General features: G+C 43.6%; 1 protein-coding gene across 5 annotated transcripts in view; it reads left to right on the top strand.

Moving 5' to 3' along the window:
• Positions 1-1,295: 1,295 nt before the first annotated feature.
• DOCK2 (dedicator of cytokinesis 2) overlaps positions 1,296-22,260 on the top strand; it is a 418,519-nt gene continuing 397,554 nt past the window's right edge. For all 5 annotated transcript variants that reach the window (XR_009610788.3, XM_060634987.3, XM_060634989.3 and 2 more), the window contains exons 1-2: positions 1,296-1,422; positions 21,243-21,326. Coding sequence is in view for 4 of the 5 variants with exons in the window: in XM_060634987.3 (XP_060490970.1) it covers positions 1,380-1,422; positions 21,243-21,326 (127 nt within the window). In the remaining variant the exon portion in view is untranslated. The remainder of the gene's footprint in view (positions 1,423-21,242; positions 21,327-22,260) is intronic.

The raw sequence follows: 22,260 nt of genomic DNA on the forward strand, positions 1-22,260 counted from the left end.
TGATTCAGCTGCTCACTACAAAACATACCACCTAAACTGTGCTGCTAGAAAACCAAAAGGGAAATTATTTTATTTTATTTTTAATGTTTATTTATTTTTGAGAGAGAGAGCACAAGCAGGGGAGGGGCAGAGAGAGATACACACACAGAACTCGAAGCAGGCTCCAGGATCTGAGCTGTCAGCACAGAGCCTAATGTGGGGCTCGAACTCATAAGCGGTGAGAATATGATCTAAGCTGCAGTCAGATGCTTGACCGACTGAGCCACCCAGGTGCCTGAAAAAGGAAATAATTTTATATAAAATGAAATTAATATTTTGCCATAGCTGCCTGTCAGCTGTGATATTATTGCCTAATCTAATTGACTTTTTAAGGCAGAAAGGGTAGTGAGAATTATGAATAAAGAAAATTTGGGAAGACTTTAAAATTTGGGTCAAAGCGACTTTTTTTTAATAAAAAAACTTTTTAAAAATGTTTATTTTTGAGAGAAACACAGAGTGCAAGTGGGGGAGGGGCAGAGAGTGAAGGAGGCACAGAATCTGAAGCAGGCTCCAGGCTGTCAGCACAGAGACCATTGCGGGGGCTCGAACTCAGGGACCCACAAGATCATGACCTGAGCTGAAGTCAGAGGCCTAACAGACTGAGGTATCCAGGCTCCCTTACTTCTTTGTTTCTTGATAGAATCTGTTCCCAGAGCAAAAGTGAGATTTTTCCAAGAAATGTCTTCATTAGCTTACCTCTAGGACTCTTTTTCTGGGGGCCCTGTTGCTGGCTTTCAGAGCACCCTTACCTTCTGGCATTGTTGGTAAATCCCAAGCTTTACAGGAGAGTATTCTAGGCTTTTATCAGATTTTCATATGAGTCCGTGGCACCAACAGGATAAAAACCACAAATGACCTCCTCTGTAGGTATATATTTACCATAATGGGTCATCTGCTGTGTACATTATCTCTTCTAATCCACACAACAATCCTATAAAGTAGGCATATCCCATCTTGTGCTGATAAGCAAAAGAGTGTGAATTTGAATTCACACCAGATACCAAAGCTCCTGCTCCGGAGCCAGGGGAGGGAGTTCGGTTCAATCACTAGGCTCAGTTGTCTGGGAACTTCCTGACCTTGTGGTGGTGGCCTGGGGGGCCCCAAGTACCTGCTTGGCTTCTGCCCACTTGCCTAGCGAAGAGCAGGTTGGAGCGGACCTCCTGGCCTCCTAATGCGCCCCAGCCCAATGGGAGGGAGGAGGAGCGGGCGCCCCGGGGAGAGGAGGGCGGGCCCTGAGAGGGAGTTTGAAAAGAGGAAGGAAGTGGGGCCCGGCGGAGCGCCTAGCCTGGCTGCTTCCCCACAGAACGACGCGAGGCGCCCGCAGCCCCCCTGGCCCAGCCATGGCCCCCTGGCGCAAAACTGACAAGGAGCGGCACGGCGTGGGTAGGTGCGGGCACGGGGTCCCCAGCTGGGGGAAGGGCAGTTGGCCAGAGAACCGCACGCAGAAAGATGCTGCGGGAGGCGGCGGCATGGGCGCGGGCCGGGAGCGCTGACCCAAGGTCTGAGGGCACAGTGGCTTCCTCAGCCTGCTGCGGGGCCAGCTGGGTGAGGAAGAGGAGGCAGAGGGAGAGGAAGGAGGGCACCCCGCCCTGTGGGCTTCGCCTAGCCCGTGCCCTTTCCCGCCCGGCGCGCAGCCCCCTGCCTCTCCCCAGTGCTGGTGCATCCCTTAGAAGCAGTCCAGCCCAGTGCCTGTCAACCTGGCTCTGTGTGCCAGACTCCCAGTGTTTCGATGAGTGGACTCCATTGCCCCATGTAGAGAGTGGGCCTCATAAAGGAGCGCTCGTTCTCTCCCCTGGCCCGGCCTTGCCTGGCCCAGTGACACCCATCTGTCTGCTTCTCCTGCCTGTTCCTTCTGGGTCAGATGACCCCTGATTTGGTAGAAGGTCCAGAGGGCTATACTAGCTTGTGGGGTGGTATTGGAGGGCGGAGTCCTTCACTCAGCCCTGGAGAGCCTATGGGGAGAAAGGCTTCTCTGCCAGGTTATCTGGGGATATCCAAGAAGCCAGCCTCATCAGCTTCAGCCATCTAAGCTCCCAGAAGCCTCTGCCTCAAGCTCAGGGGCGGAAGTGGTAGCTGGGGGAAGGGAGGCTTCAGGTACTGGGACTCATTCTACTAAGTGGCACCCGTGGTGCAACCTCCATAGACTCACTGTGGTTTTCAAACTCAAGTGTGAATTTGAAAACCGCTGTATGGCAGACACCACCCTCAGAGATGAGGATTGAATAGGTCAGAGGTTGGAGGATCCGGGGGGGGGGGGGGGGGCGCTATTACTACGGGTAGTCCCAAGGCCACTGTTGGAGAAATACTGCCCTGGAGAGTTCAACATTTATCTGTTCACTTAATGGGCTCTAGGCACCATGGAGTGTTTTAAGACGAATGGTCCCCATCCAGACAACAAATAATAATCTATACCCTTGAGGGGCTCAGTTTCTTCATCTGTAAAATGGGAAGTTTGAACTAAACCCCAAAAGGACCATGTTTAACCTCAAAGCTTCTCTAACTTTGGCCCCTCCAGCTGGGGGTATTAGGCTGAAATTTTTCTCAAGTTAAGATGGGGACTGTTAAATAGGGCAGACCATTGTAGGTGGAGAGGCCAATGTAGTGTAGGAGATGAAAGCTAGACCCGGAGGGGATATCTGGGAAAGAAGAGAGGTTGGCCTTTCACCTGAAGGGAATGATTATGCTCAGAGTAAGCTGGAGCCACATTTTGGAAGGCTATAAATGTCAGGCTAAGAAGTTGAGACTCTTTCTACTTTGGCAGCGGGGAACCAAAAAGGGCTTCTGAGCAGGGAAGAGGCATGAGCAGATTCATGCTGCAGCCAGTGTGGAGGAAGTTTGGGTGGACAGAAGGGCGAAGGTGCCTGGGCAGCAGACAAGAGACAGTATTGGTGGTCTAGGGTAAGCAGGGCAGTTAATGGGGGAGATTGAGTGATATGGAAGAGTCCCAGCCTCCATCCCAAGGGCTGCAGTGCATTCCTGCTGTGAAGGCCCTGTGTTAAGGTGTGAGGATCATGGGCTCTGGTGCTAGACTGCTTGTTCTTGGATTCCAGCTTCTGACACTTCCCAACCCTGTGACTCAGACAAGTTACTCTCTCCAGGCCTCAGTTTCCTTGTCTGTATGATGGGGATAATAATAATACCTGCTTCCCAGGGTTATTGTAGGATTAAACGAATTCATCCACATAAAGTCCCTAGAATGACAATTGTACAAATCAATCCTCACTAAATGTTATCAATTATTATTCTTAGACTTTGTCCTCTGCATGGAGGTTTAGTTGAGGACATGACATCACAAGATGGGATAGAGTTACAGGATGGAGTGGGGTTCCCACACTCTCTAGAAGAGGAAAATCCCACCTATGTGCTCAGAGATTGGGAACTCTGTTAGGCCCTAAGCTCAGAGGCTTCTTGATCTGATAGTATAGCTGACATTTTTCATGCCTACTTGTGAAAATTCTATTTCATTGGGGAGCCAGAAGGTCTATGACCCTCTAGGGAACCAGAGAGCACTTGGTAGGTGCCTGCTCATCAAAAGAATCTCTTTTCTCTGCAAATGAATGCTGGACTAAGGAAGGTAATCTCCAGCCCTCTTTCTTAGGCCCTGGGTAGATGGAAGGAAAAGGCAAAGTTTAGGTTATGATGAAATGGGGGACTGGAGTCATGGAACAGAAAGAACAGAAACCTACAGTAAGGAGTCTGGATTCTAGTTCCAACACCATCACTATATGCAGACAGATCTATGCTCTCGTTTTCTCATTGCAAGTTAAGTAATTAATATTTTTTGATTTCAAGGTGTTCTTTTATGAAGAGCATTTGAGATAATGAGTATGGGGGCTTTGAAGAAGAAAAGAGAAACATATAAAGGATTAGGGGGTTCTTGAAATATCTCCAGAGTCCCAGCCAGGCCTAAAACACAAGGATAATCTGAGCTTTGCTTTCCTATTTGGTTTCCTTGTCAGGAAACCAAACATTGCTGGTAACATTAGCCAGTCTTTTTCTGCCTTAATTCTCAAGGATTGCTGGTGTCTATTTGTCTTGGGGCTGGCTTTACATGAGGCTCCTTCATCATCAGAACTACTGGCTTCTTGCTCATCTTATTGTCTGGTAGGCAGCCAGTTGACCCTTCATATAGATCTATAGTCAGATTATTTTTCCTTCCTTGGGAAAGGAAGGAAACGTGTGATCATTAGGGTTCCAGAGAGTTCCAGAGGCGGGATACGTGTTTCCAAGAACAAAACAGTGTGACTCTGAAGTAAGAAAAGGCGCAGACTCTGTCCTTGGAGGAGATATATGTAATGTTAGAAGCTGTGGCTGTGAAGTCAGAACTGATTTCAAATATGGGCCTGTTTCCTCATCAATAGAGTGGGGGTAATGATGAATAATGTCAGTCTTGGGGGATTGTTGTGAAGATTGGATGGGGTAATGCAGGAAAAGCATTAGTAATGTGGTTGGCTCAATGAAAGTTAGCTACTAAGGTCAAGGGGGTTACCTAACGGCTCTGGATCCAAGAGAAACACAGAGTAATGCCAGATTCAGGACAGTTATGCCTTCCAAGAGTATAATAGTTTGTGGTTTATAAGACCTATTCTCGTGCAATATCTTTGGCTCCAGAACATTTATGTGAGGCATTATCTTCATGTTATACATCAAGAAATCAAGGCCCAGAGTTCATATAATTTGGAAGCACTTGGGTGTGGCCTTAAATTCAATTGACTTTATAGGCCCTTTGCACCACACTAGGATGGAATCTGGGAAGGGGAACGTCATAGAAAAAGGCAAGATGTTGGAATGTATGTGGCATTTGGATCAAACAATAAATATTCTGCTTTGGTTTTAGTAGATGTTTATAATGGGAAACAAAACAAAACAAAAAACTTTGGAGAGGTAGGTTGCAGCCAGATTGTGAAGGGCTTTGAACACCAACCTTGTAAGTTTGGACTTCGTTCTGTGTACAATGGAAGTTTTGAGCAGGCATGCCACCCGTAAGAATTTAATATAATTAATTGTGAGAAGGGCGGGGATTGGATGTAGGAATACAAGAACAGAAGTAAGTGACCTTTTACCTGTTAACTGCCTGATTAGTTAACCCTGCAAGAGTCTACTTATAATAACATTTCCTTTTCACCTTTACTGTGTTAATCCTCTCTGCCTGAGTCTCAGTGATGAGAGCTTCCTCCTTGAAGGAGAGAAGGGAGAGCAGAAAAGGGAGAGGAGGAAAGAGTATAACAGTATCAGTTAAGAATAAGTGTGACTGGGTGATAGAATGCCTCTAAACAGTGGCTTACCCAAACTAGAAGTTTATTTCTCCCTCAAATAGAAAGCCCAGAAATGGTCCATGAAGAGGGGGTCATGGTCTACTATGCTGCTTCCTCAGCATGAGGCTGCTGCCTCCTGAACTGAGCTGGTTGCTCAAGCTCCAGTTGTCAAGTCCCCCTTCCAGCCAGAAAGAAGGATGAAGGGAAGTAGAAGTACATGACCTTTCTCTTTAAGGACACCTACCTGAGGGCCCACTTAACACTTCCTCTTGTTTCCTATTAGCTAAAGCCTAATCACGTGACTGAGAAGGGAAGCTAGGAAACGTAGTCTGTAATGCAGGCAGCCATGCACCCAGCTGAAAATTAGGAGTGCCATTTCTAAGGAAGAAGGGGAAGAAGGATTTGGGGGATGATATGTCAGTTTGTTTAAGGCAGCCATAAGAAAGTACCACAGACTGGGTGGCTTAAAAAATAGAAATTTGTTTTCTCACAGTTCTGGAGGCTGGAAGTCCAAGGCCAAGGTGCTGGTAGATTGGTTTCTCCTGAGGCATTGGCTTGCAGACACCTGCCGTCTCATGGCTTTGTCCTCACGCATTCATCTCTGTGCACGCTCACCCCTAGTGTCTCTTCCCCTTAGAAGGATGCCAGTTATATGGGATTAGGACTTCACACTAACAGCCTCATTTTTAATTTAATCATGTACTTAAAGAACTGATCCCCAAATATGGTTACATTCTGAGGTCCTGGGGATTAAGGCTTCAACAAACAAATTTGTGGGACTAGGCATGGATAACAGTTGAGTCCAGAAGGGATGACCCATTGTCTGTGGTATGACATTTAGGGACAGGTCAGGCTTTTCAGACAGAGAGTGAGGGGGGGAATTGGTGCGGGGGGCTTCAGTGATGCCTAGAAACCTCTTCTATATGCAGGCTGTCTCTGGTTATGGTTGAGTACTTGCTGGCAGTGTTGGGGAGCATTGGTAGTGCCTTCTAAGGGCTGTTTGGGAGGATCTGTTCTATGCCCCTCCCTAGCTTCTAGTGGTTTGCTGGCAATCTTTGGTGCTCCTTGCCTTGTAGAGGCATCATCCTGATCTCTACTTCCATCTCCATACAGTGTTCTCCCTGTGTATGTGCCTTTCTCCAAATTTTCCTTTTAATAAGGACACCACTCCTTATTGGGTTAGGGCCCACCCTAATGACCTCATTTTCACTTGATTACCTTTGTAAAGACTCTATCCAAATAAGATCACACATTGATGTACTGGGGCATAGGACTCTAACACATCTTTTGTTTGTGGGAGGGGCACAATGCAAACCATACTAGGCTCTGCAAAAGTAGGAAAAGGGTCTTTTTCCATGTCTTGATTGGGGAATATGGATGAATCTGAGACCACCCCCACATACAGGAATGCCTGTGATGCTGTTGCAGTGCAGGACCCTAGACAGAGCTGCTCCATGCCAAAATGGACAGATTTGGAGTGGACAGTGGGTACTTGAATCTTGTGCGGCACAGGCTCTTATTAAAGGAACAAAATCCATTCAGACTGGTTCAATTAAAAGTTGTGCAGTATTTATGTGTATGTGAGGAGGGGGTAGGTATATTTTAAGGATCAGGGGAAATAAAAAAGAAATCCAGGAAACATGAGAGGCAGGTGTCTAGAAGGGTCTGAACTGCGACCACCCTGGAAACCTCTGTCCCCCTTCTTGTGGCAACCCAGCTTCTCTTAACACATCAGCACTATTCTCTTCTCTCTCCTCACCAACTCCTTCTAATTCCATCACTCATTCATAACTTTGATATTCTGATAACATCATAATAGTGGCCCCAACATGCCACCCGCCCCAACTCTGCATGACTTTGCAATTCAAGTGTCTACTGAATCTTTTATCCATATTTATTTGTTCAAAGGTCTGAGAGAGGAGATCTGAATAGATGGACTCACATTTGCCAAGGTAATAATCAAGGAGGAGGGATAGAGAGCATTTTTCACTCATTAACTTGTTCAGTCATTTACTCATTCATTCTTCATTATTTCTTAAATATTTATTGGGAATTTCTTATGTGCCAGGCCCTATGCTAGACAAGGAAATTACTAGAATTAGACCAATATGGTTCCTACAGTGTTGGAGCTTATAGTCTAGTGGGAGAGATAAAAAAAAAAAAAAAAAAGGACTTTGTGGAAAAATCAATAAACATATAATTACATTATATGTGCCAGTGTAAGAAAAGAGTTTGTTCCGTGAATAAGAATATTGGAGAGAAGGGTCTGAGAAGGCCTCTGAGGAACAATGGAGGAAAGAATTCCAAAGGAAACACTTGGAGGGATCTTAGTACATGTATCTTTGCTATGGAGGCCAACTATATCTTGGACTGGTCCCTAGAAATTAGTCTGGTGCAACAAGAACAACAACAACATGTATTGGAAATCTGATTCCATCCTAGCATCAATTCTTAGGTGCCTGGCTTTCCACTGTCTAAAGCATCAGCAATTTTGGATTGTTCAGAAGTGCCTGCTCTTTGAGTCCACTAAAGAGATGGTCCTAATCCCTAGGCTTGTGAGAGCTTCATCAGTTAGTGGCTATCTTGTTCCCAATCATAGTGTTTGTATTTGAATGAACCTTAACAGACTGTTTACTAAGCTCTGCTTCTTCCTGAGATCAACATCCTTATATTGCTGTTGTATGTTGAGGCAGGCAATGTAGTCACCATAATATTATAATTTCTGGATCTTTGGACTTTTGTTTGTTTGCTTGTTTTTTTAAAGCTTACAGGTCTTTAATAGTCAATTACACATGGGTGCCACAGTCTGTGTTCTGTAGCAAATGTCCTGCAAATGGGAAAGGATAATGCTCATCACCATCCAAATCCAGAGGAATCTGGGTAGAGACACTACAAAGGTTCCCTTTAATAGGCACTTTCTCCCATCTTCCTACTTCATTTAATTGATGTGAGTTAAAACACAGTAAGGCTGAGTTTGTAAGCCTCTTAAGTCTTACTTGGTTTTTAGTTCTCTTTGGAGAAAGTCATCTCCTGTGACCTCAATAGGACACTGTCAGCTTCTGCACTAGTTTAAAGCTACAGTCATAGAAGCTGGGGTTGGAAGGGGATATGACTTCATTTCTCACTTTGCCAGACCCCTCTCTAGACATTACTCCAGGGCACTTAGAGTTTTCCTGACAACACATGATCCCATGAATCCAAGCCTAAACTAAGATGGTAGAAGGAGACAGGTAGACACTGTGACTTGCATAGATGCAAGATCCAACACAGATTCTGAATAGAACAGATGTTGAGCAGTCATTTGTTGGACTGGATTGAGTGGTGGCAATGCCAGGGCTGAGACACCATGATCAGCATGTTGGGTTTTGGCAGAGGGACAAACATAGTGCCAGCTGAACCTATAGGATTTGCCAAGGAAGTGGGAATTTGCTGCTTGCCTCACTAGTTGTGTCAGTAGAGAGTTGTCTCAGGAAAGAATGTTCTGGGTAGAATCAACAGTCAATGCAAAGGTCGTGAAGAGGGTACCTCTCTGATGTGTGGGAGGTCCCTGTGGCTGGAGGAGAATAAGCAAGAGGCAGAAGAGTAGGAAATGAATTCTCTGACGGGAGGTTGTATTGAGTAGTGCCTGGCACATGTTGCAATGACTTCAGCTTTTACTCTAAATGGAAGGAGGTGGGACACTGTAGGGGTTTCAGTAGAATTGCAGAATGTTCTGAGTTGTTTGGAAAGGATTATTCTAGATGCTTTATGATGGAGAGAGGGGAATTAAATGAGGAATCAGGAAGGCCAGTCCAGCAACTACTACAATAACCCAGGCAAGAGATGGTGGTGGCCCACACCAGGGAGGCAGCAGTGGAGGAGGTGAGATTCGCTTAGATTCTGGATGTGTGTGTTGTAGGTGGAGAAAATGGGATTTTCCTCATAGATTGGAATTAGGTATGAGAGAAAGAGAGGAATCAGGAGTGACTCCAAGGTTTTTGGTATGAGCAGCAGGGAGAATGGAATTGCATATGAGACTTCCTTACTTAAACTGTTGATCTGAGTTATCCACAGTGTCATAAATACTAACATTGCTCACCTTTTTTCAACATGGTACATTTACAGGGCACTTGTGCTACCACATTTAACCACCCTGTGAGATGGGTACTTTTATCATCCTTTCACAGATAAGGAAATGGAGGAGCAGAGACCTTCAGGGTCTCACTGAAATGCAAACTCTTTCAGGCAGTTTCCTTACACTTCATTCCTGGAGGAACCTCTTCTGTTTTACTGAAGTACTCAGTTTTCATCTTTTAGTTATGTAACAAACTACATGTCACTTCGCCCACTGGATAGCATATTGTCTGAGGGCAGAGCTCTGTTTTGGGGTCAACTTTGAGTCCATCCAGCTATAAGGCACTAGCAAGAACATGCTACATAAGAGAAAGTAATTGTTATTGTAACATGGGACCCCTTAGGAATCCAGTGGACGCTGTAAACTTCCTTTTTGCAAATCTGTACGTGTGCCGTTTTGCATTACAATTTCATCACGGCCCGTCCATGAAAGTGAGTTAAGTAAGAGCCCGGTAAAAGTACTCAGTAACTGTTTAGTAAACCAATACAATAGACACAGCTAAGGCATTCTGCCCAAGGTATAAATTTTTGGTTTTGGGAGCTGTGAAGGAGAAGAAAGCTGTTTTTATTGCCTATTCATATCAATTAAATTCAGTAAGCCTGTGTTAAGTGATGGTCCTAAATTGGGTATTATGCTAAGTGATGGTCCTGAGCTGGTTTTGATAAAATCACAGTCCCTGCCCTCAGGAAACTTACAATTCAGTAGTAATCTCTCTTTCTTCTTTTTGTTCAAGGCAACAAACAACACCATTATTAGTACTAATGTCTCCATTTCACAGGTTGGGCACGGGTGCACCTTTTGCTTCATGCTACCATAGCTCTTCCATCACCTTCATCATATTTCATTGCAGGTTCATGTTGAATTATTTGGCTCTTCCCTAGAATGTAAACTCCATGATATCAAGACAATGACTCTTGCTCTTCTCTGGCACAGAGCAGGTGCTCAATTAGTAATTGTTAATTGGATGGATGGGTGGGTGGGTGGGTGGATGGATGAGCAGGTGGGTAGATAAGTGGGTAGATGCATGAGTGGTAGGGGTGGGGAGGTGATGGGTTATGGGTGGCTTTTCACTATCTGGTGGTCTCATAAGATTCGGATGGACTGAGTTGCCCCGTCTTGCCTTCATCTCCTCAACCCTAACCGTTTCCTGTCAGGAGGCTGGGTTCTATGAGAGCAGTACAGCAATGAATGGAGTATTCTTGAACTCTTCCTCAAACATATGGACCCCTGTAGTTGGCCACTGTCCCCAAACTCAAATAGAGTCACCCTGGGATTTTATTCACATGGTCCAGCTGTCCCTCATTGGGACTATGTCCACATCACACCAAGCCTACCCCCCTTCCTCCCTGCCCTTACCACCTTTATTCTCCACCCACCTCCTCAGGGGCTCTCACTCCATTTCTCCCCCTCGCCCTCCCTCTGCGCCTCCCTCTCCTTCTAGTCTCACCTCCTTCATGGGGCCTCTCTTGATCTCTCTCCTCTGAGACTCCACAGCTGCTGTCCACAGCTTAGCCTTTTATTTTTAAGAGTTTCTTGTTTTTTCTGGGTTAATTTTGTCTCTTCAATTAGATTTTACAAAAGCTCCAGGACAGCAGGAACTATCCCCTCTCTTCTCACTTTTCTAACTTGCAGGATCCAGCAGAGTGTCAGACACTCCCTTCCCTGGAAGTGAGGGGCTGAAGAAATCAACCCTTGGTTTCATCATAAAGCCATTCTTCCAACTCTAGTGTGTGAGTGTGTTAATATAGGAGAGAGTGTGTGTGAGTGTGTGTGTGCACCTACAGCAGCCCTGGAAAGGAGAGTGAATCCCATCATGATGTTTTAGAGTAGTGCTTAACAACTTTGACACTATTGACATTGGGGCCAGATTCTTCTTTGTTATGGGGCTGTTCCGTGCACTGTAGGATGTTTAGCAGCATCCCTGACCTCTATCAGCTAGATGCCGAAGCTCCTTCACTTCATCCTCTTACCCCTCCAGACTGTGACAACTGAAAATGTCTCCAGACATTGACAAATGTTCCATTGGGGGCAAAACTGTCCCTAGTTGAGAATCACTGTCCTTAGTTAGAGAACTCATGGCAATCCCACCTTTCTCTTGTTAGCTGAGCATGTCCCTTTGGCTTACTAAAAATGGAGTACAGGGGCTCCTGGGTGGCTCAGTCGGTTAAGCGTCTGACTTAGGCTCAGGTCATGATCTCGCAGTTTGTGAGTTCGAGCTCCATATCAGGCTCTGTGCTGACATCTTGGAGCCTGGAAGCTGCTTTGCATTCTGTGTCTCCCTCTCTCTCTGCCCCTCCCTTGCTCATGCTCTGTCTCTCTTTGTCTCTCAAAAATAAATAAATGTTAAAAAAAAATTTTTTTTAAACGGAGTACAGTGATAGGCACTTTAGCTTCTTCTTGGCTGTGTCATCCTGGACTATTCACTTGATCTTACACTACCTCAGTCTTCTCATCTGTAAAATGGAGATGACAATGATTGTACCCAAGAATTATGGTGAGGATTAAGTAGGTGACTATGGATAAAGCCCTTGGAATAGTGTTTAGTGCACAGAAAAGCTCAGTGGAGGTTGTAATTCCTCTGTCTTCTCCTGGTCAGTGGAGGATTACTTCCTCCTTGGTTACCTCTGGCTGTGATTCTCAAACCTTATTCAATACCATCACTGGATGTGAGCTCTGGCCTTGCTGCTGGAAGCTTCTGCTGGGTCATGGCAGTTGCCCTCCCTGATGCAACATCAGGATGTTGCCTTGGTGCTGAGCCTGTCAACACCTTGCCCAGAGACTTCAGGCAAAATGCTTGTGCATTTACAATGAGTGTGTTTCACGTGAATTCAAAGTGGGCCTGCCAGTAGGTGAGTACTCCCCTAGGTTAGAGACCCTCCAAAGTCCAGCTCAGGGGCTAGAGAAGTGAACTCAAGGCAATTGTATTATTTTTCTCCATTATTGTTTTTGCTCCTCTTATGTATCTACTTTTCCAAACTCTATTATTAACACTTGGTATTTGCTGAAGCTTTTACTTTCAAACATGTCAGCAAAGAGCAGGGCCCCAGGTGAGGTATAAGTCCACCCTAAAGATCACAGAGCACTTGGCTGCAATCAAATTGGCAGCTAAGCTGAATCAGCATCTCCTGAAGTGATCTTAAGAAATTCATGAAAGAGTTTAACCAGAAGAAGGGGCATACCTGCCCTTCATGTTTGCATCCCTTCAGTTCAACAAGTATTTATTAAAGCTCTGTAAATATTGATTGAATTCTACTGTGGGAACAACACTGGGAATTCAGTGGTCAAAAGGCAGACTCAATCTTCACCCTCACCGAGGCTGGAGAAAACAGGAAATGAACAAGTCTAGTATATACTGTGTGTGTATATATATACATATATGTAAATATATACCTACACACACACACACACACACACACACACACACACACACATACACACACACACTAAATTGTAACATCAGAAATAGGCTGATAAGGGAAGCAAGAACTTTGGACTCGGATCTGGGCTTGAATCCACTTTTTACCACTTTCTAGCTGTGTGGTCATGGGCAAGTTCCTTAATCTCTGAGCTTCTCACATGTTACATGAAGATAATAGCTTGGAGGATTACTGTGAAGATTAAATGCAGTGATACTAGTAGAATGCCAGGGATTTTATCTGTCTTATCTGTCACTATAACCCCAGGACTCAGAACAGTACCTAGCCCACAGTAGGTGCTCAGATGAATATCTTTGCAAAAATCATATATGCTTGGTAGATAATATATGCCCAATAAGTGTTTACCTTTTTTTGGTGGGCAAGCAGTGTGTGCAGTGGTTAGAAAGCAGACTTCTGGATCAGTCAATTGACCTATCTAAGTTATGAGGTGGATAAGTTGTTTACCCTCTTTGTGTCTCAGTTTCCTCATCTATAAATCCAAGAGAAACATGTACTTACCTCCTAACATTGCACAAACTACAGCGACCCCACCCTAGTTGTTTCTGTGCACTGCATGCTATAACAATGGTGTTTACTTTTTATTTCTCTCAATTTGGGTTCCTGATGAACTGTGTATCTAAATATGTTTAAGTGGAATTGGTGGCTAATCAATGGGTTCTACTTCTAGGGTTGTTGAAAGTCTCACCTGTCTCAAAGTAGCTGTTTCCACTGGCTTGCCAACCCACATTTCCAGTATCTGAGTCCTCATTGGGTTTAATGAGCCCAGATGACCTTGGTACTTTAAACATCCCTTTGATCCTCAGCTATAAGTATTTTGGTTTGAGCCGGCTTGTCAGTAACCAACTGCTGCCTTGGTTCTTGGGTATAGTACTTTGATGGAGGAAGAAGTCAAATCCTTCATGCAGATGTGTCCGTATTCTCCAGTGTCTGGAGACCTTATATGAAAGGGGAAGCTAGAATGGGTGTCTCTGGGAATCCTGCCACCCACCACTTTTTCCATCTTCCTTGGGTAGGCATGGCTAGGGTGGGGCAGGCTATGATTTTAGTGGCTTTACTTATTTTTTGTCCTATATCTTCCTCATGTTTTTCTGCCCCTTTCATCCCTCATTCAAAAGTTGACAGTGGTTAGGCCTACAGGGAATAGGGAAAAAGGTGATCTGTTTCTACACTGGTCAGAAGTAACTCAAATGAGGATCATAGATAAGCAATCAAACTTTAGCAAACAGTAGCATTCTTGTTCAAAGTTTCCTGTTAGTCATTTAGAAAATTTAACAGAATAGGGTATTGGTATGCAAAGCCACTTCCTTGTCAGTAATGTCTGATTTTCCCCAAATGGAGTCTTGAGAATAGAGGCCCTTATGCAAACGCAGAAATACATTTTTAAATTAAACAGCAACATCAGTTACTTTCATTTTCATACAATGTGCGTCTTTGGAATGAATACAGACCTTCATGTTGAATACCATGTTTCAAGATCTCTCCAAGACATTTTCTTAAATTGATCAATTTGAACCTTCTAATCCGATGAAGCTGGGCAGAGGGTGAGGAAGGGATTCCTAAGGAAAGATGAAGAGGAAATAGGGAACAAAACAGTCTCACCCCACCCTCCTAATGTCTGATGGACAGACCTTATTTGCTAGTTCCTCAGAGGCCAACTTATTTTGTGGATAGGATTCTTCTGTTAGAAATCTCAGTTGCCTCCATGGCCCTGCCCAGGTCTGTGACAGACATGTTCTCAGCCAAATTTCTGGGGTTGGAGGGAGCAAGGAGTGGGAGGGTCTGAGTTAGAGCACCAGCAAGCTGGAGCAGGTCCAAATGTCAGCAGCCTGTGTGGGGACAGGGTTTGAAATCAGACCAAGTGTAAAGGCAACAGAGAAACATGCTATGTTTATGCAGGAGAAGAGATTCCTGAGTCCCCTGAGGGCCTTCTCAAGGTCTGGTTTTGAACAAAGGATTAATTTTATTCAGTGTTGACCAACAGTGTCATTTGTTGCAAACTGCAGGGAGACAGATTTAAGGTGACCTAAAGAAGAGCTCTGAAGGAGTTCTTCTGGAAAGATTGCTTTAGGAGGTTTTATAATGCTAATAAAGAGAAAAATGATGACCATTTATTGAGGACTTACTATGGCCAGACACCAGTAAATCCTTTGTATTTTAATCTCAGCTGAGCTTCCTAAGAACCCTGCAAATTAGGGACTATCATCTCCTCCGTTCTATGATTGGGGAAAATGAGACTCAGGGGTGTGAAGCTGCTCCAGCAGCCTTCCACTGGCCCTTACAGTGACTTTGGGTGGATTACAAAAATAATACCCCTCCCCTGCCCAGATCACAGGTTGCATACTAACCTCCAATGGGTCACCCCTTGCAGGGCAAACCTGTATAATCACATGCTGGGGCTCTGGGCTTGAGGCCGGAGCCAATAAAGGGCAAAACTAGGCCCAGGAGCCACATCTGCGTGACTCCAGATAGACTCTTGACTCCCAAGTTTTATCGTCTCTCAGGATCGAGATTTTCCGTTACTATGAATACCTACAAACACTGGTTGGTCCCATGGTGAAAGGGCTGATTTGTATAGGTGTTTGGACTAAATAGCCTCTAAGTTTCTTCCTTTTCCCGTAGAGAATGTGGCAAGACTGAAGCGTGAAGCAGGGTCTGGTGAACACCTGAGTACCTGCCATCTAGGTTCTGTGGGTAGGGAACAGGTGCAGAGAATGAATAAGGCACAGGGCTGGGTTAGAGTCCTGGCTCTTACTGCCAACAGGGTAAGGGGAGATTATGGGTGAGCCACTCAAACCTGTACCTCTGTACCTCATTTTCCTCATCTGTAAAATGAGGATAGTAGCTACCTCGTGTAGTAGTTATGAAGACAACACAAAAGGACAATTGAGAATATGCTTCTCTGGGACACAGTGAAACAATATTATAAATGCTTCTTTTTTATGTTTGAGGAGGAATCTGATCTCATTTCTTCTCCAAGGCTCCTTCACTGATATGATTACTGCTTTCACTCCATCCATAAGTTTTGTGAGGTTGTGTTTTCATTTTCATTTGTCTCAAAATATTGTCTAATTTCCCTTGTGAGTTCTTCTTTGATACCTTGTTGCTTAAGAGTATATTGTTTAGGGACACCTGGGTGGCTCAGTTGGTTGTACAGCCAACTCTTGATTTTGGTTCGGGTCATGATCTCACAGTCCTGAGACTGAGCCCTGAGTTGGACTCTGCACTGAGCGAGGAGTCTGCTTGAGATTCTCTCTCCCTCTCCCTCTTCCCCTCTGCTGCTAGTGTGCACACATGGGCTCTCTCTCTCTCTCTCTCTCTCTCTCAAAAAAGAGTATATTGTTTGATTTGCACATAGTTGTAAATTTTCCAGTTTTATTTCTCTTATTCATTTCTAGCTTCATTCCTCTGTCATTGGAAAAGACACTTTGTATGATTTCAGTGTTTGTAATGTATTGAGATGTGTTTTGTGGCCTAACTTATGGGCTTTTCTAGAAAATGTTCCATATGCATTTGAGAAGAAAGTACATTTTGCTGTTGCAGGATGGAGTATTTTGTATATGTCCTTTAGGTCTGGTTATTTACAGTATGGCTCACATATTCTATTTTCTTACTGACTTTATGCTTACATGTTCTGTACATTACTGATAGTGGGACATTGAAGTCTCTGGTTATTATTAGCCTCTGCCTAGTTCTCCTTTTAATTTTGTCAGTGTTTGCTTCATACATTTTGGTGCTGTTATTAGGGACATCTGTTTATAATTGCTATATCTTCTTGGTGTGTTGACCCTTTTGCCAATATATGATACTCTGTCTCTTGAAACACTTTTGACTTAAAGTCTGTTTTGTCTAGTATTACCATACCCACTACAGTGTTTTTTGTTACTATGTGCAAGGAACATTTTTTTCCCCATTCTTTTACTTTGAACCTAACTTGTATTTTTGGATATAAAGTGAGTCTCTTGTAGATAACATACAGCTGGATCATGGTGGGGTGTGTGTGTGTGTGTGTCTGTGTGTGTGTGTGTGTGTGTGTGTGTGTGTGTGTGTGTGTCTGTGTGTGTTTGGTTATTGTTTTATAATCTTTTTATCAATCTCTGCCTTTTGCCAAGACAGTTTTATTCATTTACATTTAATGTAAATACTCATAAGGAAAGTTTTATTTATAACATTTTGCTATTTGTTTTCTAAGTATCTTACATGTTTTTTTGTTCTTCAATTCATTACTACCTTCTTTTGTGTTTAATTGATTTTTTCTAGTTTACTGATTTGATTCCTTTCTCATTTACTTTTCTCTCTGTTTTTTGCTTATTTTCTTAGAGGTTAACCTGGGGTTCACAATTAACATCTTACCATAATAAGAATATATTTTGAGTTAATACCAATTTAGCTTCAATAGTAGACAAAACCTCTGCTTCTGTACAAATCTGTCTCTTCCCTTTTGTTGTTATTGTCACACATTACATTTTTATACATTGTGTATATGTGTGTATTATAGATTTTATAATTATTATTTTATGTATTTGTCTTTCCAGTTGTCTATTAGTGATGGACCTCTGTTTCTGTTTATCTCTTAACTTCTCCTTTATATTTGAAGAATAATTTTTTGAGAGATAGAATTCTTGGTTGATTTTTTTTTTCCTTTTAGCACTTTAAATATGACATCCCACTGCCTTCTAGCCTCTGTGGTTTCTAAAGAGAAATCACTTATTAATTTTATTTAGGAGTCTTTGTACATGATGATTTGCTTCTCTCTTGATGTTTTTAAAATTCTCTGTTTTTCTTTTTTTTTTTTTTTTTTTTTTTGACAGTTTCACCATTATGTCTCAGTGTGGATATCTGTGTTTATTTTGCTCAGATAGCACTGACCTTTTTGGGTCTGTAGATTTATGTCTTCCATCAAATGAAAGTTTCTGGCCATTATTTTTTCAAATATGCTTTCTACTCCTTTATCTCTCTTTCCTCTAATTATGGAATCTCCCATTGTATGAAGTTTGTGTGCTTGATAGTATCCCACAGGTCACTTAGGCACTGTTCATTTTTCTTTATTCTCTTTTCTTTCTACCTCTCAGGCTGGCTGATCTCAACTGACCTACTTTCAAGGTTATTGATTCTTTCTTCTGACTGCTCAAGTCTGCAATTGAGCCTCTCTAACATTTTTTATTGTATTTTTTAGCTACAGGATTTCTATTTTATTAGTTTGTCATTTCTATCTATTTAATAATATTCTCTATATTATGCGACATTATTCTTTTGGTTTTACTTAGTTATTTGCCCATAGTTTTCTTTAGCTAGTTGAGCATAAAGACAATTGATTTAAAGTCTTTTTCTTATAAATCCAATGTATATCGTTTGTGAGGAATTTCTATTAATTTCTTTTTGTTCTTCTGTGAATAGGCCATACTTTCTTGTTTGTTTGTTTGTTTGTTTACATGCCTCATAATTTTGTGTTGAAAATTGAATATCTTGAATATTATAATGTGCTAGCTCAGATGTCAGATTCTCTTCCTTGTCAGGGCTTGTTGTAGCTGCTTAATATAGGATATAATGGTTTGTTTGTTTAATGACTTTTCTAAAGTACTTTTGTGAAGACTGTATTATTTGTTGCAATATGGTCACTCAAATCTCCAAATGCCTGGAGTTGAAAGGAAAAGAAATCTGCTGTTTGCAGCTGGACTCTGTATGTGTGTATTGGGGCATACTTTTAACACAACCAGGCCACTTGCAGCTCTGCCTTAGCCTGCCTGCATTTCCTGACAGCATGGTGCTTGAAGGTCAGTCAGAGTTGAGAGTTTACGGCCTTCTCCATCCTTTATTAGCATGTCCAACCATGTGCATAGCCTTCCAGATCCCCTGGTATATGTGGGTATTGTTCAATCCATATTTATCCATATTGTAGTAACTGTAACTACTTTATTCCTTTCTGTGGCTAAATAATATTCCATTGTATGGATAGACTCTTTTGTTTATACACATGCCAGTGGGGGGAAGACAGAAGAGTGTTAGTTAAGCAGGGGAGTGATATAATCCCATTGCACTGACTATTGCTCTGGCTAATGTGTGGCGATTGGATGGAGGGAGGCAGAGTAAATGTGGAAAGGCCCATGAAATGGCCATTGTTCTGTCTCTCTAATCCCAGTGGTCTCCAAACCAAACAGAAGCTCATTGCTGATAAATCATGTGACCAAACAGGGCAGATAATAGATTGAGCTAAATGAGAGGAATCCTGAGTCCTCCTGGTAGTCTTACCATTGACTTAATTTACTTCTACTCTCCTCATTCCTCCGAAGCATAAATAATAAACAATAATAAAGGACAAGCTCATAGCTCTAATCCTTTGGGGAGCCCACACACAGGTCAAAACAGACAACTACAGTTTCTTAGAACAAGGTCCTCTCTGCTCCGTCTGGCTCTAGAAACCCACACAAAGGACACAGAATACCATTTTCAAGACCACCACCGAGGTGGGGAGTAAGGGTAAGTTAAAATGCCGGAAAGCTTTACCAGGTTTCAGTTGCCTTTTTCTTGATTAAGCATTTTCTTGATGTAAACTTTTGACTATTTTCTAGGGTTCTGATACAGTTGATTCTGACAGCTTTTGTCAGATTTCTCATTACTTCTTTGGAGGGACAGGCACGTGGAGTTCCTTACTCTGCCATTTTTGCTGAAGTCACCTGAAGAAGTAGTTTTTGAATACATTTTGTTTTGTTGACATATGAGGAAACTGAGGACCAGTGGGAGAGGGAGTAAATTGAGTTGCAACAGTTGCTACCCCATGGATGAATCTTGAGGACACTGCTGAGTGAAAGAAGCCAGTCACAAAAGACCATGTATTATATGATTCTATTTGTATGCCGTGCCCAGAATAAACATATCTGTAGAGACAGAAAGTAGATTAGTGGCCACTTGGAGCTGGGGTAACTTTCCGAGGTGATGAGATTGTTCTAGAATTAATCACGGTGATGCCTGCACAACTCTGTGAATAAATTGTTGAATTATATACCTCAGATGGGCAAATTGTATCCCAATAAATCTATTCCCAAATAAATAAATAAAATCCCTCCAGCTTCTCATTCTCTTGGAGTGAAGCTTAAACTCATCACAAGGCTGTGCGGGACCTGGTCCCTACTTCATCAGCCTCATCTTGTATCACCTTTTCCTCTCGTATCTTACTCCATCCACAGAGGTTTCTTTTGATGTTGTCTGAATATGCCAAGTGCCTTCCTTCCTCAGGACCTTTGCACATGCTGTTCCCTCTTCCTGAAATGCCCCTCCCTTAGTGTCCCCACAGCTGAACAGCTCAATTGCTTTGTGTATCAGCTCAGAGAGGCCTTTCCTAAATACCCCAACAAAATGTGATGTGCCCTATAACTCTATACCAGGCTCTATTGTTTCTCTTTCACATGTATCATCTTTTGTAAACTTATATTTATTTCTGTGTTCACCAATAGAGTGAGATCAGTGCCTAGCATGTGCCTGGCACATCATAGCCACTTACTGAATATTCACTGCATGAATGAATGATGACAACATTCTAGGATCATACTGTTCAGCCTCCTGAGAGACTTTCTTTAAATCAACCCACATGCATTGTGTCTTATTCTGTTCTTGAAGACCTACTAAGCTGGTGGTTCCATTTTTAGCCTTTGGAAAGTAGGCTGCAACCCTAACATGGATTAACAATGTGGCCTGGTCTTCACTTAGCAAGTGATGCTGAGCACGGCCTACGCACTGCAATGATATGGCATGAGGTCATGTTCCAAGGGGTTAACGGAGGTTCTGACAGCACAGAGGGGACTCTGGCTACTTCACAGCCAACTACTGCCCCCAGGCACTGATAATGGAAATTGGGAGACAGCACATCCTTGGATGTCAGGCTATTGTCACCAGGAGGGAGTAATTGGGGAGCAGCAAGTACCTCATCATGGTGGTTGAGAATATGGAAGTTAGATACTGATTTTCCTGTCAGTTCCTGGCCTGATGATTTTCACCAGATTATTTAACTTTTCAGCACCTCTGTTTTCCATCTGCAAAATGGGATCACAGTTTATACCTCACAGGGTTGCTGTGAGAAGGGAATGAGAAGATGTGCAGAGCACATGCCTGGTGCACTGTGAGAGGTCAACCTATGGTAGATGATATAAACAGCGTTCTTGTCATGCAGACTGGAGTGCAGAACCTGTGCTGGGAGAGGTCAGGTTTGATCAGTGAGTGAGGGCCTTTAGCAGCCAGGCTGGGGCTGCATTCAGTCCTGTGGTAGGCAGTGGGTTCTGCATTAGTCTTGTTAGCCCATGTAGTCTGCATGGTGTTGGGTAAACTCAAGGCAGGGAAAACAGGGAGGAGCAGTGATTATCAGTATCCAGAAGTCTGACCAGGCTGCCCCTCTCTTCTGTTTCACAGCCATATACAACTTCCAAGGGAGTGGAGCCCTCCAGCTCTCCCTGCAGATTGGTGATGTGGTGCGAATACAGGAGACCTGCGGAGGTGAGTCACTGGCTCAGGTGATCCAGGGATGCCAGGACCCCTAGCTGATGGTGTTGGGATGCCTGCAGCATATACCCAGCACCTCCAGCCCTCTCTTGGAACCTGGAGCTATGTGTGGTCTGTTATGAATTTTGATAATATTAGTAATTTGAATGTACTGAAAATAATGCTTTGTTATTTTAGGAATTTATGCTTAGTAGCAAAGGGCTGACTGTGTGGTTTGATGTTTGTTGTGCTGTCCATTTGCCATAGCCATGGGGCTCTTAGGGCCTATGACACCCACCTTCTTTCTTAGTATCAATACTAATAAGGTTATAAAGGGAAATCAGCACTATTAGGGGTTTGAAGGGCTTAGGAAATTATACCCTTGATTCCAGGAGAACTGATATGCACAACTGTGTGGTATAGGCACTGTGCCTGGTCCAGGGAGCAGTGCTCACACCCTGCACCGAGCTGGGGGCCCTGTCTTGGGCAAAGTGGCATCTCTTTCTTCCCACAGAGGTGCCATTCTCTTGTGAAGCCAAGCGTGTATTGGGCTGTGTTTACCCATGGTGGTGCTGGTGGTCGTAGGGGTACTCTTTAAAACTTGCACAAAAGCTAATGGCCTTGGACCCGTGAGTTAGGCCATTATGAATCAATATATCACCTATGTCACTGATAAAATTGATATTGGGAGTGTGGCTTGGGTGTAATACTAAAGAAACTTGCCAATGTGTCGGCCACTCTGAGCCAGACTCTCCCAGTCGTCACTGGCAGAGCAAGACCTCCACAGTTCTCCCCTTCCCTGGGCCTGCCACTAACCCGAATGTGTGGAGAGCATATGTCCTTCCTGTAGCTGGGCAGAGGAAGAAGAAAGAAGAGGTGAGTGGACTGAGCACCCAGGCCCATCCCTCCCTCCCAGCTAATCCCTCAGGTGATGCTCTCCTGTGCTGTG

Source organism: Panthera onca, chromosome A1 (genome assembly GCF_046562875.1).
Source record: "Panthera onca isolate mPanOnc1 chromosome A1, mPanOnc1 haplotype 2, whole genome shotgun sequence".
Lineage (NCBI taxonomy): Eukaryota > Metazoa > Chordata > Mammalia > Carnivora > Felidae > Panthera > Panthera onca.